General features: G+C 48.0%; 1 protein-coding gene across 2 annotated transcripts in view; it reads right to left on the minus strand.

The window, feature by feature from the left end:
• The window catches only part of LOC137383584 (dynein axonemal assembly factor 8), a 106,602-nt gene that overhangs the window by 16,893 nt on the left and 74,454 nt on the right, over window positions 1-15,255 (minus strand). For both annotated transcript variants that reach the window (XM_068056731.1, XM_068056732.1), the window contains exons 26-30: window positions 12,311-12,506; window positions 10,510-10,604; window positions 8,220-8,343; window positions 2,479-2,690; window positions 1,068-1,153 (exon numbers count right to left, since the gene is read on the minus strand). In XM_068056731.1, coding sequence (XP_067912832.1) covers window positions 1,068-1,153; window positions 2,479-2,690; window positions 8,220-8,343; window positions 10,510-10,604; window positions 12,311-12,506 — 713 coding nt within the window. The remainder of the gene's footprint in view (window positions 1-1,067; window positions 1,154-2,478; window positions 2,691-8,219; window positions 8,344-10,509; window positions 10,605-12,310; window positions 12,507-15,255) is intronic.

A 15,255-nucleotide genomic window follows, 5' to 3' on the forward strand; every position in this document is an offset into this window, starting at 1 on the left:
GCTGTTCTCAGTGCGTGCTTAGGTTCACATTTATGCTGCTAACAAGATATTGAATAGAGAGAACATGTTCGAACCCAGCCAAGGGAGTCTGCTGTTCATAGGAACAGACACACTGACCAAAGCAGTTCATGCAGTTGGCTACTTCACCCCATACAGTATTAATTGCACATATTAATGAAGGTTTTCTCCCTTTGTCTATTTCTATCTACCTATTCACGCTCTCTGTCCCAGGGATACAGGAGTGTGTGGGGTTGGAGTGTAGAATTGGGCAGGTGTGTGTATTTTTCTTTCATGCTATCTTTTTGCCAGAAAGCTATAGTTCTGATTTTTTTCCAGTGCTCGCTGCTCACTAGGAAGGATGTGAAAGCTTTAGAGAGAGTGCAGAAAAGAGATTTACAAGAATGGTTCCAGAAATGAGGGAATTCATTTACGTGGATAGACTGGAGAAGCTGGGGCTGTTTTCCCTGGAGAAGAGAAGGGTGAGAGGAGATTTGATAGAGGTGTTCAAAATCATGAGGGTCCGGACAGAGTAGACAGAGAGAAACTGTTCACATTGGCGGAAGGATCAAGAACCAGACAACGCAGATTTAAGGTGAATGGCAAAAGAAGCAATGGCTACATGAGGAAAAAGTTTTCACACAGCGACTTGTTAGGATCTGGAATGCACTGCCTGAGAGTGTGGTGGAGGCAGATTCAATCGTGGCTTTCAAAATGGAATTGGATAATTATCTGAAGAGAAATAATTTGCAGGGCTACAGGGAAAGGACGGGAAGTGGGACTAGCTTGGTTACTCTTGCAGAGAGATAGGCTGAAGGGCCTCCTTCTGTGCTGTAACCATTCTATGAAAACTCAACAGATATTGCTGATTTGGAGGCTGGAATTTTGGGGCCTATACTAAATATTGAGGGGTTAACACTGCAAGTTCTTCTTCTGACTTCTGCCAAATAGAAATCTACCCATTTTGCAGAGCCCCTCCCATTGTCTCATCCACCTTTCTAATGAAATAACCTAAGGTATAATTATAAGGCTACATGGTCAGTAACTGAAGATGTGGCAGGTTTACTCACCTTGTCAGCAGTGTACTAAAGCAGCATACTCCATTATCTCTCTCCACAGCCAGCATCAGGCAGGGACCATTAGTGAGCAGCGAGCACTGGAAAAAAAATCAGAACTATAGATATCTGGCAAAAAGATAGCAAAGAAAGAAAAATACACACACCAACCCCACATACTCCTGTATCCCTGGGACAGAGAGCGTGAATAGGTAGATAGAAATAGACAAAGGGAGAAAACCTTCATTAATATGTGTAATTAATACTGTATGGGGTGAAGTAGCCAACTGCATGAACTGCTTTGGTCAGTGTGTCTGTTCCTATGAACAGCAGACTCCCTTGGCTGGGTTCGAACATGTTCTCTCTATTCAATATCTTGTTAGCAGCATAAATGTGAACCTAAGCACGCACTGAGAACAGCAAAGGAAGAACAGAGTGACAATTAACTAATGATACACAACTGTGTAAACACTATCAACCAACTAACTATACACAACTGTTGAAGGAGAGAATTGAAAAATGAAGAAGTTATGCTAAACATGTATCAAGCCTTGGTTAGGCCACACGAGGAGTACTGCATAGTTCTGGTTGCCGGATTATAGAAAGGATATAGAGCCACTGGAGAGGTTGCAAAAAATATTTACAAGGATGCCACCAGAACTGCGAGGTTATACCGATCAAGAAAGGATGAACAGCTGGGTCTCTTTTCTCCTGAAAAGGAGGCTGAGAGGTGACCTAATAGAGGGTTTCAAAATTATGAAAGGTTTTGATAGAGTGGATACAAAGAGAATGTTTCCACTGGTGGGGAAGAGCATAACTAGAGACATCAATATAAAATAGTCAACAAGAAACTAAATAGGGAATTCAGAAAGAACTTCTTTACCCAGAGAGTGGTGAGAATGTGGAACTCACTACCACCGGGAGTGGTTGATGTGAATAATATCAATACATTTAAAGGGAATCTAGATAAGCACATGGAGAAAAAAGGAATAGAAGGATATGCTGATGATATGTTTAGATACGAAAGGATGGAAGAGGCCTGAGGGGAGCAGGGACTGGATGAGCCAAATGGCCTGTTTCTGTGGGGCTTATTCTACGTAATTCTATGAACCTTGCCTGATAGGTAAATGCTTGTGAGGTAGTGATGAGAAACATAGTGGAAATTATACCCTTTCTGTAAAGCTCTCCTGTGATTATTGTGTGACTGTTTTCACATATTTGCCCACTTCCTTTCCTACACACAGTTTGATTACACAAAGGTCTGATTTTCTACACAGGCAGTCCCAGTGAGGTGTGTATAGGCAAATCACAAGTATGCTTCCCACTATTTTCCAATCATTAATTTTAGTGGAGCACAAATTCAGAATATAAAACGTGTCCAGAATTCGTGTGAATGTCCCTAACAGTATCAGTGAGAGAGTCTTACTGTAGTCCAAGTGTTGTCCACAGTGATGAGCTCTGCCACATGCTGAGCCTGTGACTGGTCCAGGACACTCATCCTTGCCCCCATCAGCCGATAACCACAGCTCTCCAGCTGGTCCAGCACTTCAATGTACGGTGGGTGGTGGCACCTCCTGATGAGGGGAGAGGGCAGCAGCAGGCACATGGTCTGGCACAGTGCTCTGGGCAGCAGCAGGTCTGCGCAACAAAGAGAAAAAGAAAGGGGCAGCGGGTTAAATCTGGCACAATGATAGGAAACTGAGGTTCATTCCAACTTCAGACACAGCAAAACCTGGGAGTTACAGACTTCCATTTAATATGAACAGCTCAGGAAAGATCCCGTCAATCAGATACACACACTATTCCCAGGAGAAAGCATTTCACCATAGTTCCTACCCTTACTCACTGGCAACTAGCGGCACAGTGGCGCAGTGGTTAGCACTGCAGCCTCACAGCTCCAGGGACCCGGGTTCGATTCTGGGTACTGCCCGTGTGGAGTTTGCAAGTTCTCCCTGTGTCTGCGTGGGTTTTCTCCGGGTGCTCCGGTTTCCTCCCACAAGCCAAAAGACTTGCAGGTTGATAGGTAAATTGGCCATTATAAATTGTCACTAGTATAGGTAGGTGGTAGGGAAATATAGGGACAGGTGGGGATGTTTGGTAGGAATATGGGATTAGTGTAGGATTAGTATAAATGGGTGGTTGATGGTCGGCACAGACTCGGTGGGCCGAAGGGCCTGTTTCAGTGCTGTATCCCTAATCTTAAAAAAAAACATTATTTGTGGTACAGGCTGGTATTGTTACTGAGGGAGGGGCTGCGGTACAGGCTGGTATTGTTACTGAGGGAGGGGCTGTGGTACAGGCTGGTATTGTTACTGAGGGAGGGGCTGCGGTACAGGCTGGTATTGTTACTGAGGGAGAGGCTGTGATACAGGCTGGTGTTACTGAGAGAGGGGCTGTGATACAGACTAGTATTGCTACTGAGGGAGAGGCTGCGGTACAGGCTGGTATTGTTACTGAGGGAGAGGCTGTGGTACAGGCTGGTATTGTTACTGAGGGAGAGGCTGTGGTACAGGCTGGTATTGTTACTGAGGGAGGTGCTGAGGTACAGGCTGGTATTGTTACTGAGGGAGGGACTGCGGTACAGGCTGGTATTGTTACTGAGGGAGGTGCTGTGGTACAGGCTGGTATTGTTACTGAGGGAGGGGCTGTGGTACAGGCTGGTATTGTTACTGAGGGAGGGGCTGTGATACAGGCTGGTATTGTTACTGAGGGAGGGGCTGCGGTACAGGCTGGTATTGTTACTGAGGGAGAGGCTGTGATACAGGCTGGCATTGTTACTGAGGGAGGGGCTGTGATACAGGCTGGCATTGTTACTGAGGGAGGGGCTGCGGTACAGGCTGGTATTGTTACTGAGGGAGGGGCTGTGATACAGGCTGGCATTGTTACTGAGGGAGGGGCTGCGGTACAGGCTGGTATTGTTACTGAGGGAGAGGCTGTGATACAGGCTGGTGTTACTGAGAGAGGGGCTGTGATACAGACTAGTATTGCTACTGAGGGAGAGGCTGCGGTACAGGCTGGTATTGTTACTGAGGGAGAGGCTGTGGTACAGGCTGGTATTGTTACTGAGGGAGAGGCTGTGGTACAGGCTGGTATTGTTACTGAGGGAGGTGCTGAGGTACAGGCTGGTATTGTTACTGAGGGAGGGACTGCGGTACAGGCTGGTATTGTTACTGAGGGAGGTGCTGTGGTACAGGCTGGTATTGTTACTGAGGGAGGGGCTGTGGTACAGGCTGGTATTGTTACTGAGGGAGGGGCTGTGATACAGGCTGGTATTGTTACTGAGGGAGGGGCTGCGGTACAGGCTGGTATTGTTACTGAGGGAGAGGCTGTGATACAGGCTGGTGCTACTGAGAGAGGGGCTGTGATACAGGCTAGTATTGCTACTGAGGGAGAGGCTGCGGTACAGGCTGGTATTGTTACTGAGGGAGAGGCTGTGGTACAGGCTGGTATTGCTACTGAGGGAGAGGCTGTGGTACAGGCTGGTATTGTTACTGAGGGAGGTGCTGAGGTACAGGCTGGTATTGCTACTGAGGGAGAGGCTGTGGTACAGGCTGGTATTGTTACTGAGGGAGGGTCTGTAGTACTGGCTGGTATTATTACTGAAAGAGGGGCTGTGATACAGGCTGGTATTGTTACTGAGGGAGGGTCTGTAGTACTGGCTGGTATTATTATTGAAAGAGGGGCTGTGATACAGGCTGGTATTGCTACTGAGGGAGGGGATGTGGTACAGGCTGGTATTGTTACTGAGGGAGGGTCTGTGGGACTGGGTGGTATTATTACTGAAAGAGGGGCTGTGATACAGGCTGGTATTGTTACTGAGGGAGGGGCTGCGGCACAGGCTGGTATTGTTACTGAGGGAGAGGCTGTGATACAGGCTGGTGTTACTGAGAGAGGGGCTGTGATACAGGCTAGTATTGCTACTGAGGGAGAGGCTGCGGTACAGGCTGGTATTGTTACTGAGGGAGAGGCTGTGGTACAGGCTGGTATTGTTACTGAGGGAGAGGCTGTGGTACAGGCTGGTATTGTTACTGAGGGAGGTGCTGAGGTACAGGCTGGTATTGTTACTGAGGGAGAGGCTGTGGTACAGGCTGGTATTGTTACTGAGGGAGAGGCTGAGGTACAGGCTGGTATTGCTACTGAGGGAGAGGCTGTGGTACAGGCTGGTATTGTTACTGAGGGAGGGTCTGTAGTACTGGCTGGTATTGTTACTGAGGGAGGGGCTGTGGTACTGGCTGGTATTATTACTGAAAGAGGGGCTGTGATACAGGCTGGTATTGTTAATGAAGGAGGGGCTGTGGTACAGGCTGGTATTGTTACTGAGGGAGGGACTTTGGTACAGGCTGGTATTGTTACTGAGGGAGAGGCTGTGGTACAGGCTGGTATTGTTACTGAGGGAGAGGCTGTGATACAGGCTGGTATTGCTACTGAGGGAGAGGCTGCGGTACAGGCTGGTATTGTTACTGAGGGAGAGGCTGTGGTACAGGCTGGTATTGTTACTGAGGGAGGGTCTGTGGTACAGGCTGGTATTGTTACTGAGGGAGAGGCTGTGGTACAGGCTGGTATTGTTACTGAGGGAGAGGCTGTGATACAGGCTGGTATTGCTACTGAGGGAGAGGCTGCGGTACAGGCTGGTATTGTTACTCAGGGAGGGGCTGTGGTACAGACTGGTATTGTTACTGAGGGAGGGGCTGTGGTACAGGCTGGTATTGTTACTGAGGGAGGTGCTGAGTTACAGGCTGGTATTGTTAAAGAGGAGAGGCTGTGGTACAGGCTGGTATTGTTACTGAGGGAGAGGGTGTGGTACAGACTGGTATTGTTACTGAGGGAGGGGCTGTGGTACAGGCTGGTATTGTTACTGAGGGAGGGGCTGTGGTACAGGCTGGTATTGTTACTGAGGGAGGGGCTGTGGTACAGGCTGGTATTGTTACTGAGGGAGGTGCTGAGTTACAGGCTGGTATTGTTAAAGAGGAGAGGCTGTGGTACAGGCTGGTATTGTTACTGAGGGAGAGGGTGTGGTACAGACTGGTATTGTTACTGAGGGAGGGGCTGTGGTACAGGCTGGTATTGTTACTGAGGGAGGTGCTGAGTTACAGGCTGGTATTGTTACTGAGGGAGAGGCTGTGGTACAGGCTGGTATTGTTACTGAGGGAGGTGCTGAGGTACAGGCTGGTATTGTTACTGAGGGAGAGGCTGTGGTACAGGCTGGTATTGTTACTGAGGGAGAGGCTGAGGGACAGGCTGGTATTGTTACTGAGAGAGGGGCTGCGGTACAGACTGGTATTGTTACTGAGGGAGAGGCTGTGATACAGGCTGGTATTGTTACTGAGAGAGGGGCTGTGATACAGGCTAGTATTGCTACTGAGGGAGAGGCTGCGGTACAGGCTGGTATTGTTACTGAGGGAGAGGCTGCGGTACAGGCTGGTATTGTTACTGAGGGAGGGACTGTGGTACAGGCTGGTATTGTTACAGAGAGAGAGGCTGTGGTCCCGGCTGGTATTGTTACTGAGGGAGGGACTGTGGTACAGGCTGGTTTTGTTACTGAGGGAGAGGCTGTGGTACAGGCTGGTATTGTTACTGAGGGAGAGGCTGTGGTACAGGCTGGTATTGTTACTGAGGGAGAGGCTGTGGTACAGGCTGGTATTGTTACTGAGGGAGAGGCTGCGGTACAGGCTGGTATTGTTACTGAGGGAGGGGCTGTGGTACAGGCTGGTATTGTTACTGAGGGAGGGGCTACGGTACAGGCTGGTATTGTTACTGAGAGAGGGGCTGTGGTACAGGCTGGTATTGTTACTGAGAGAGGGGCTGCGGTACAGACTGGTATTGTTACTGAGGGAGAGGCTGTGATACAGGCTGGTATTGTTACTGAGGGAGGGGATGTGGTACAGGCTGGTATTGTTACTGAGGGCGGGTCTGTGGTACTGGCTGGTATTATTACTGAAAGAGGGGCTGTGATACAGGCTGGTATTGTTACTGAGGGAGGGGCTGCGGTACAGGCTGGTATTGTTACTGAGGGAGAGGCTGTGATACAGGCTGGTGTTACTGAGAGAGGGGCTGTGATACAGGCTAGTATTGCTACTGAGGGAGAGGCTGCGGTACAGGCTGGTATTGTTACTGAGGGAGAGGCTGCGGTACAGGCTGGTATTGTTACTGAGGGAGGGACTGTGGTACAGGCTGGTATTGTTACTGAGGGAGGGACTTTGGTACAGGCTGGTATTGTTACTGAGGGAGAAGCTGTGATACAGGCTGGTATTGCTACTGAGTGAGAGGCTGCGGTACAGGCTGGTATTGTTACTGAGGGAGAGGCTGCGGTGCAGGCTGGTATTGTTACTGAGGGAGAGGCTGTGGTACAGGCTGGTATTGTTACTGAGGGAGGGACTGTGATACAGGCTGGCATTGTTACTGAGGGAGGGACTGTGATACAGGCTGGTATTGTTACTGAGGGAGAGGCTGCGGTGCAGGCTGGTATTGTTATTGAGGGAGAGGCTGTGGCACAGGCTGGTATTGTTACTGAGGGAGAGGCTGTGGTACAGACTGGTATTGTTACTGAGGGAGAGGCTGTGGTACAGGCTGGTATTGCTACTGAGGGCGGGGCTGAGGTACAGGCTGGTATTGTTACTGAGGGAGGGGCTGTGATACAGGCTGGTATTTATTTTATTTAGAGATACAGCACTGAAACAGGCCCTTCGGCCCACCGAGTCCGTGCCGACCAACAACCACCCATTTATACTAACCCTACAGTAATCCCATATTCCCTACCACCTACCTACACTAGGGGCAATTTACAACGTCCAATTTACCTATCACCTGCAAATCTTTGGCTGTGGGAGGAAACCGGAGCACCCGGCAAAAAACCATGCGGTCACAGGGAGAACTTGCAAACTCTGCACAGGCAGTACTCAGAATCGAACCCGGGTCCCTGGAGCTGTGAGGCTGCGGTGCTAACCACTGCGCCGCCCTTGTTACTGAGGGAGGGGCTTTAGGACTGATTTCAGAACTGTTCATGAGTTAGTTGACAGCATCAAACATCCTTCAGTGGAACTCTCAGTCAGTGGTAAATCATTTGAAGGTAGATCTAATATTTAGTCTGTCGGGCCCTTATACTGTGGAAGGGTTTGGAAGGTTTGGAGCTCCTGTTTCTGCAGGCTCAGAACATATTGTAATGATTACCTTGCTGCTGTTGCTGCCATGTGGGAGCTCCTGAATCCAAGTGGGTGCGGGTTAAAGACCTGAGTAGCTTGCGTTTTCTTGGGGACTCAGGACTGATGAGCCAGTCCTTTCTGTTACTGCCAATCTGTAAACAAAAATTGCAAATTGGGAGGAATGCATTCAAATGACAGCTGAGGGGTAGTTAAAAGAGCAGTGTTCCCACCCAAGGGTCCCGGAATGACCTGGTGCTTTCCCAGTGCGAGTGCTCCCACCCGAGGGTCCCGGGATCTCCTGGTGCTTTCCCAGTGCTCCTACACGAGGGTCCCGGGATGTTCTGGTGCTTTCCCAGTGCTCCTACACGAGGGTCCCGGGATGTTCTGGTGCTTTCCCAGTGCTCCTACACGAGGGTCCCGGGATGTTCTGGTGCTTTCCCAGTGCTCCTACACGAGGGTCCCGGGATGTCCTGGTGTTTTCCCAGTGCTCCTACACGAGGGTCCCGGGATGTCCTGGTGCTTTCCCAGTGCTCCCACCCGAGTGTCCCAGAATGTCCTGGTGCTTTCCCAGTTCTCCCACCCGAGTGTCCTGGTGCTTTCCCAGTGCTCCCACCCGAGGGTCCTGGAATGACCCGGTGCTTTCCCAGTGCTCCCACCCGAGGATCCCGGAATGACCTGATGATTTCCCAGTGCTCCCACCCAAGGTTCCCGGGATGACCAGATGCTTTCCCAGTGCTCCCACCTGAGGGTCCTGGGATGACCTGATGCTTTCCCAGTGCTCCCACCCGAGGTTCCCGGGATGACCTGATGCTTTCCCAGTGCTCCCATATTATGAGGTGAGGTGGCACATTCCAACTTTCCATCTCATTTAGTTGTCATGTGACCACTGTATGCTTTCAGAGGTCTCTAAACAGGCCTTGGGCCTTTCCAGCAGTAGCCAGGCCCCAATAGGGGAACCAGCAGAACTGCTGTACCCCAATTTCAACCTGATGGTCAGACTCAAGGCCCAGGTAGGGGGGGGGGGGGGGGTGGTGGGGGGTGGTAGGCCTACATCTAGAGTATGCCTGGACTCCAAGGAACTGTCATCCAGAGAGAAGAGGTGACAGTGGCACCAAACTGTGATAAGCCAAAGAGGATCCTACACATTGCTATCTTTTAAATTAAAGCAAGATGTTGACTTAGGACAGGCTTTATGTCTATGGAGAAGGAGGCTATTAAAGTCTGTTTATAAGGCAAGTCGTATGATAACAGGTCTCCCCTATGGTTTTACTACACTCACAGGCACTTGACCAACAGATCTGGTAAAGACATTAAAATGGGCCAGACAAATCCTCTGGGGTTGTGCACAACCGTCAACCTCACTGAAGACACTTGAAACACTGGTGGGAGTTTGCCAAGCCAGGACAGGGGGACCAGTGCTGCTCTGCCTCCTCCAGCCTCACAGCTCCAGCGACCCGGGTTCAATTCTGGGTACTGCCTGTGTGGAGTTTGCAAGTTCTCCCTGTGTCTGCGTGGGTTTCCTCCGGGTGCTCCGGTTTCTTCCCACAGCCAAAAGACTTGCAGGTTGATAGGTAAATTGGCCATTATAAATTGCCCCGAGTATAGGTAGGTGGTAGGAGAATATAGGGACAGGTGAGGATGTGGTAGGAATATGGGATTAGTGTCTTTTTTTTTTTCTTTTTGGGCCTCCTTATCTCGAGAGACAATGGATACGCGCCTGGAGGTGGTCAGTGGTTTGTGAAGCAGCGCCTGGAGTGGCTATAAAGGCCAATTTTGGAGTGACAGGCTCTTCCACAGGATGTGGTAGGAATATGGGATTAGTGTAGGATTAGTATAAATGGGTGGTCAATGGTCGGCACAGACTCGGTGGGCCGAAGGGCCTGTTTCAGTGCTGTATCTCTAAAAAAAAAAGTATGAGGCTGTCACCAGCATCTGCAGCTGCTTGCAACATCTCAAAAGTATTTCCCCTCATCTTTGGGTTTGGAGGTATTGATCCCAGCTTGAACCTGCAAGAGGGCTCACGTACACCTGGTGAGATCAGGTGCATCTCTCCTAATGCCACGCTGCGTTCTAAATGAAGACCACAGCATGGGAGCTCCCCACTTAGAAACTCCTCATACTTACTCCAGTGGTCTTGGAAAAACAGAGGGACTTCAGCCCTACTGTGTTTAGATCACTTACTATTTTTTACAGCATTAAGTGTCACACTTAGTTACACAGGGCATAATACAGGGATCTGATGTTACACATGCAGACACCTTTACAAAGTAATGGGCCATCTGTTAGCACATTTCTTCAGAACAAAGGGTCGGTTTTACCTTCTCGTCCTGCATCATTTGTGACTCTTCACAGCAAAGTCCTTCTGGGAAAAATGTCTTCACATCCCGGATCGCAGTCGCAAAGGACGAGGAACCTGTAAAGGAGAAGATCCGACACAGAGAAAGTGCAAGTGTGGCTAAATGATTCCTTGTTAGTGTAAATTTATTGGGGCATTATTTAAGCTATCTATCATACATTAAATTCAGTCCTAATTTGGCTGTCAACTCCTGTCCTGCCTCCAGGGGGGGCACCTTGCTAGGCTTTTCCAACATTAAGCGAGCAACTCCAAATGATGGAAAATCCTAATCAAACTGGAAATATATTTTCTATGAGTATTCCAGCTGATTATTCCAGAACTCTTGATTAGATCACACACATCTAGCCATAGTATTTGCTTTTTGAACAAAATATGCACTATGCAGTTCAAGTGCTGCTGATGCTCTCAAAGCTTTGTTACATTCTCACATACATTAACTTTGCAGTCAAGGATGTAAATACTAAACACTACTGAACAACATCTTAAGGATGCTGGCTAACTCTAAATAGGGAACTGACCTGACAACATTATTTTATTTATTTATTTATTTAGAGATACAGCACTGAAACAGGCCCTTTGGCCCACCGAGTCTGTGCCGACCATCAACCACCCATTTATACTAATTCTACATTAATCCCATATTCCTACCACATCCCCAACTTCCCTCAATTCCCCTACCACCTACCTATACTAGGGGCAATTTATAATGCCAATTTACCTATCAACCTGTGTACTCAGCAGCTGAAAATGTTTGCCCAGTCTGGGAATGCTCTTCCTGTGTTAAGAAGTTGGATCCCGTCCTCAACGCAACTTGCCAAGCTATTATTGGCTACCTGAAGACTACTAAAGTGGATGATCTGTACCCACTTGCTGGTATTGCTGTACCTGCCATAAGGATGTTACATCAACATTAGAACAGACAAAACAGACCAGTGATCCTCGTCATCCTCTCTTCCAGGAAGAGCCAGCATCAAAGAGGCTCAAATTGAGGGGCAGCTTCTTACACACTGCCCAGCCCCTAGACTGTAAACCTCCACCGCAGCTGCCTTGCTGATTGGTCGACACATCTACTGACAGGCACACGAGTTGCCTCATGACCCAGAGGAATTCCTCCCATCAGCAGCCAATGAAACATGGCCTAATTGGCTGTGTCTCAATGGCCTCAGGACTGGTGTCGGCCACTGCAAAGCCCTTGTGCAAAAGTGGGGACACAGCCAAACAACCTCTTGACTGTGACTGCAGTGACGTATCCCAATAATGAAACATCTCCTAGAATGCCCTCTACCATCAGAGCGATGCAACCCTGAAGGTCTTCAACTCTCGGGCCAGTGACTGCGTGTATCAGTGGCAAGTGAACAAGACGACGACTACTGAATTGGGGTATATCTTACTAAATTCCATCACATCGTCACACTTGCAGCTGCCGATTTTTACCCCTAGTTGGTTTATGCCCTCCAGCACTGAACTCATGGATTTTGTGGGGTGCGTGGGAGGGACCCCATTTCCATTGGGCGAGGGACAAAATCCTACCGTAACTGTGAAATCTATAGGAATGCAACACCTACTGGTCAGCTGATTACCCCTTTAAGTTTTAATGTGGTGGCCCATTATTGAGCTGTGTGAAGAGCTGAATGCTGGAGCAGTCTTAAACGACAGCAGCAAAACAGGATCCACAGCTTATTCATCCTACATGTGTTTGGTAAAATGGATACATTGCATTAAACCTACCAGGGTGCCTAGAGCTAATGTGTTAAATGACTTACCATACAAGCCATTATGGACTAAGTCTGTCCCACAGTGACCTCTCCATAGGAACTGATCCAGGACTCTGGCCTCCTCAGGATCTTCAGGGCCAACTAAGTCAAGCAGCTTTTTCACAGAATTATCTCGTTGAACACACAAAATGACAGAAGCACCTGAGGTTAGGGAATCAATGCTGCATTTCACCAGTCCTGGGTCCTGGAAACAGTTCAGATATTGAGGGTCAAGAGTGCACCAACCAGCAAGTGTCAGTGTTGAGTCACAGAACACCAATAGTGAAATGTACCGTTCTGCTTGGCTTTTATATGGCACCAGTGGGAAATGGTTAATTCCACCCAACACACGTAATATATTAAATAACTTCTTGTTCATACTATTTAGTCTATAGTTTTTCTAAACTATCAACTTGGCTCAGTTAGTGGTACTCTTGCCTCTGAGACAGGCTTTGGGTCAATTTTCACTCTAGCACTTGACAGCTGCTGCAGTATTGAGGGAATGCTGCACTGTCAGAGGTATTGTCTTTCGAATGGGACGTTAACCAGAGGCCCCATCTACCCAGATGGATGTAAAAGATCCCATGGCACTATTTGAACAGCAGTGTCCTGGCCAACATTCCTTCCTCAGCAGAAGAAAACAGGAAATACAGGCGGAATTTTTTTTATACTAAAAGGGTGATAAATGTGAGGAACAGATAACCAGTGCTTCTTTTTTATTTGTTTGTGGTTAGCAGGAGGGAATGTGAACAGGTCAGAAAGGGAATCCGAGGCACCAAGCATAACAGAATTATGTCAAGGGCTTTCAGGAAAAAAGATGGCCGACATCAAATGTTCTCCCCAAAAAAGAGAAAAGGAGATGCCTGGAAAGGCAGAAGAGGAATGATAGTATAGTTTGCTGATGACACCAAATTAGAAGTGTGGGAAAGAGCAAAGAGTGAGGAGACTGCCAGAGATTGCAAGAGGGCAGTGGACAGTTTAATGGCGTGGGCAGTTAGGTAGCTGAGCATTGGGAAAGGCAGGAGACCACAAATGGCAAGATGTTTAACAGAGTCGAGGAACAGCAAGATCCAGGGGACCAGGTATAGAGATCTTTAAAGGTGGGAGCATATGAAGAAGGAAAATGGGACTCTAGGTTTTATACATCCAGGAATTGAATATAAAGACAAGGAGGTTCTCCAAGTCACGCATTACCTAGAATATATCACATGTCTTCATGTCATCGTATTTTTTTTTTATGTTTATTCGTTCACAGGATGTGAGCATCCCTGGCAAGGCCAGCATTTGTTGCCCATCCCTAATTTCCCTTGAGAACATGGTGGTGAGCTGCTGCCTTGATCTGCTGCAGTCAATCTGGTGCGGGTACACCTGCAGCGCTGTTAGGGAGGGAGTTCCAGGATTTTGACCCAGCGACAGCAAAGGAACAGCAATAAATTTCCAAGTTAGGATGGTGTGTGACTTGGAGGGGAACTTGCAGGTGGTGGTGTTCCCATACATCTGCTGCCCTTGTCCTTCTAGATGGTACAGGTCGCGGGTTTGGAAGGTGCTGTCGAAGGAACATTGGCAAGTTGCTACACTGCATCTTAAAGATAGTTCACACATCTGCCACTATGCACCAGTGGTGGAGGGAGTGAATATTTAAGGTTGTGGATGGGGTGCCGATCAAGTGGGCTGCTTTGTCTTAGATGATGTCGAGCTTCTTGAGTGTTGTTGGACTGCACTAATGCAGGAAAGTGGAGCGTATTTCATCCTGACTTGTGCCTTGTAGATGGTGGACAGGCTTTGGAGAATCTAGAGGTGAGTTACTCACCACAGATTTCCCAGCCTCTGACCTGCTCTTGTAGCCACGGTATTTATATGGCTGGTCCAGTTCAGTTTCTAATCAATGGTAATCCCCAGGATGTTGATGGTGGGGTATTCAGGGATGGTAATGTCATTGAATGTCAAGGGAAAATCATTAGATTTTCTCTTCTTGGAGATGGCCATTGCCTAGCACTTGCGTGACCAAGTTAGCCCAAGCCTAAATGCCCAGCTTTTGCTGCATGCAGTCACAGACTACTTCGGTATCTGAGGAGTCACTATACCAGGACAAGAGTCAGGAGATTAACTAACCTGGCTGCCTGACTAGCTGTGCTGTTTGGACAGAGTGGGTAAGGATTGAGTGCGAGACAACTGTGCACAGCTCCACTGGAAGAGCTCAAACCACTGCTACTATAGAGATATACCCGACAGGCATACTTGCACTTGCTATTAGCCAAATGAGTGATCCCCATCTGGAAACACCGCTTTTCAAGAAAAGAAGTGGAGAGAAAACAGGGAACTACAGCCAGTTAGCCTAACATCAATTGTCGGGAAGATGCTGGAAACTATTATTAAAGAAATCTTAACATTGCACTTGGAAAAGCATAGTATGATTAGAACAAGTCAGCATGGTTTTACTAAAGGGAAATCCTGTTTGACAAATTTATTAGAGTTTTTTGAGGATGTAACTAGTAGGGTAGATAAAGGAGAACCAGTGGATGGAGTATACCTGGATTTCCAAAAGGCATTCGATAAGGTGCCATATAAAAGATTAATAGTCAAGATAAGGGCTCATGGTGTTGGGGGCAATATATTAGCGTAGATAGAGGATTGATTAACAGGCAGGAAGCAGAGAGTGGGCATAAATGGGGCATTTTCAAATTGTCAGGCAGTGAATAGTGGGGTGCTGCAAGGATCAGTGCTGGGGTCGCAGCTATTTGCATTCTATATTAATGAGGATGTAGGGAGGCTGCAAAGAGATATAGACAGGTTAAGTGAGTGGGCAACAAGATGGCAAATGGAGTATAATGTAGGGAAGTGTGATATTGTTCACTTAGGTTGTAAAAATAAAAAAGCAGAATATTTTTTTAAAAGTGTGAAACTGCTATGTGTTGATGTTCAGAGAGACTCGGGGGTACTTGTACAAGGAACGC

Source organism: Heterodontus francisci, chromosome 24, assembly GCF_036365525.1.
Source record: "Heterodontus francisci isolate sHetFra1 chromosome 24, sHetFra1.hap1, whole genome shotgun sequence".
NCBI classification, from domain to species: Eukaryota; Metazoa; Chordata; class Chondrichthyes; order Heterodontiformes; family Heterodontidae; genus Heterodontus; species Heterodontus francisci.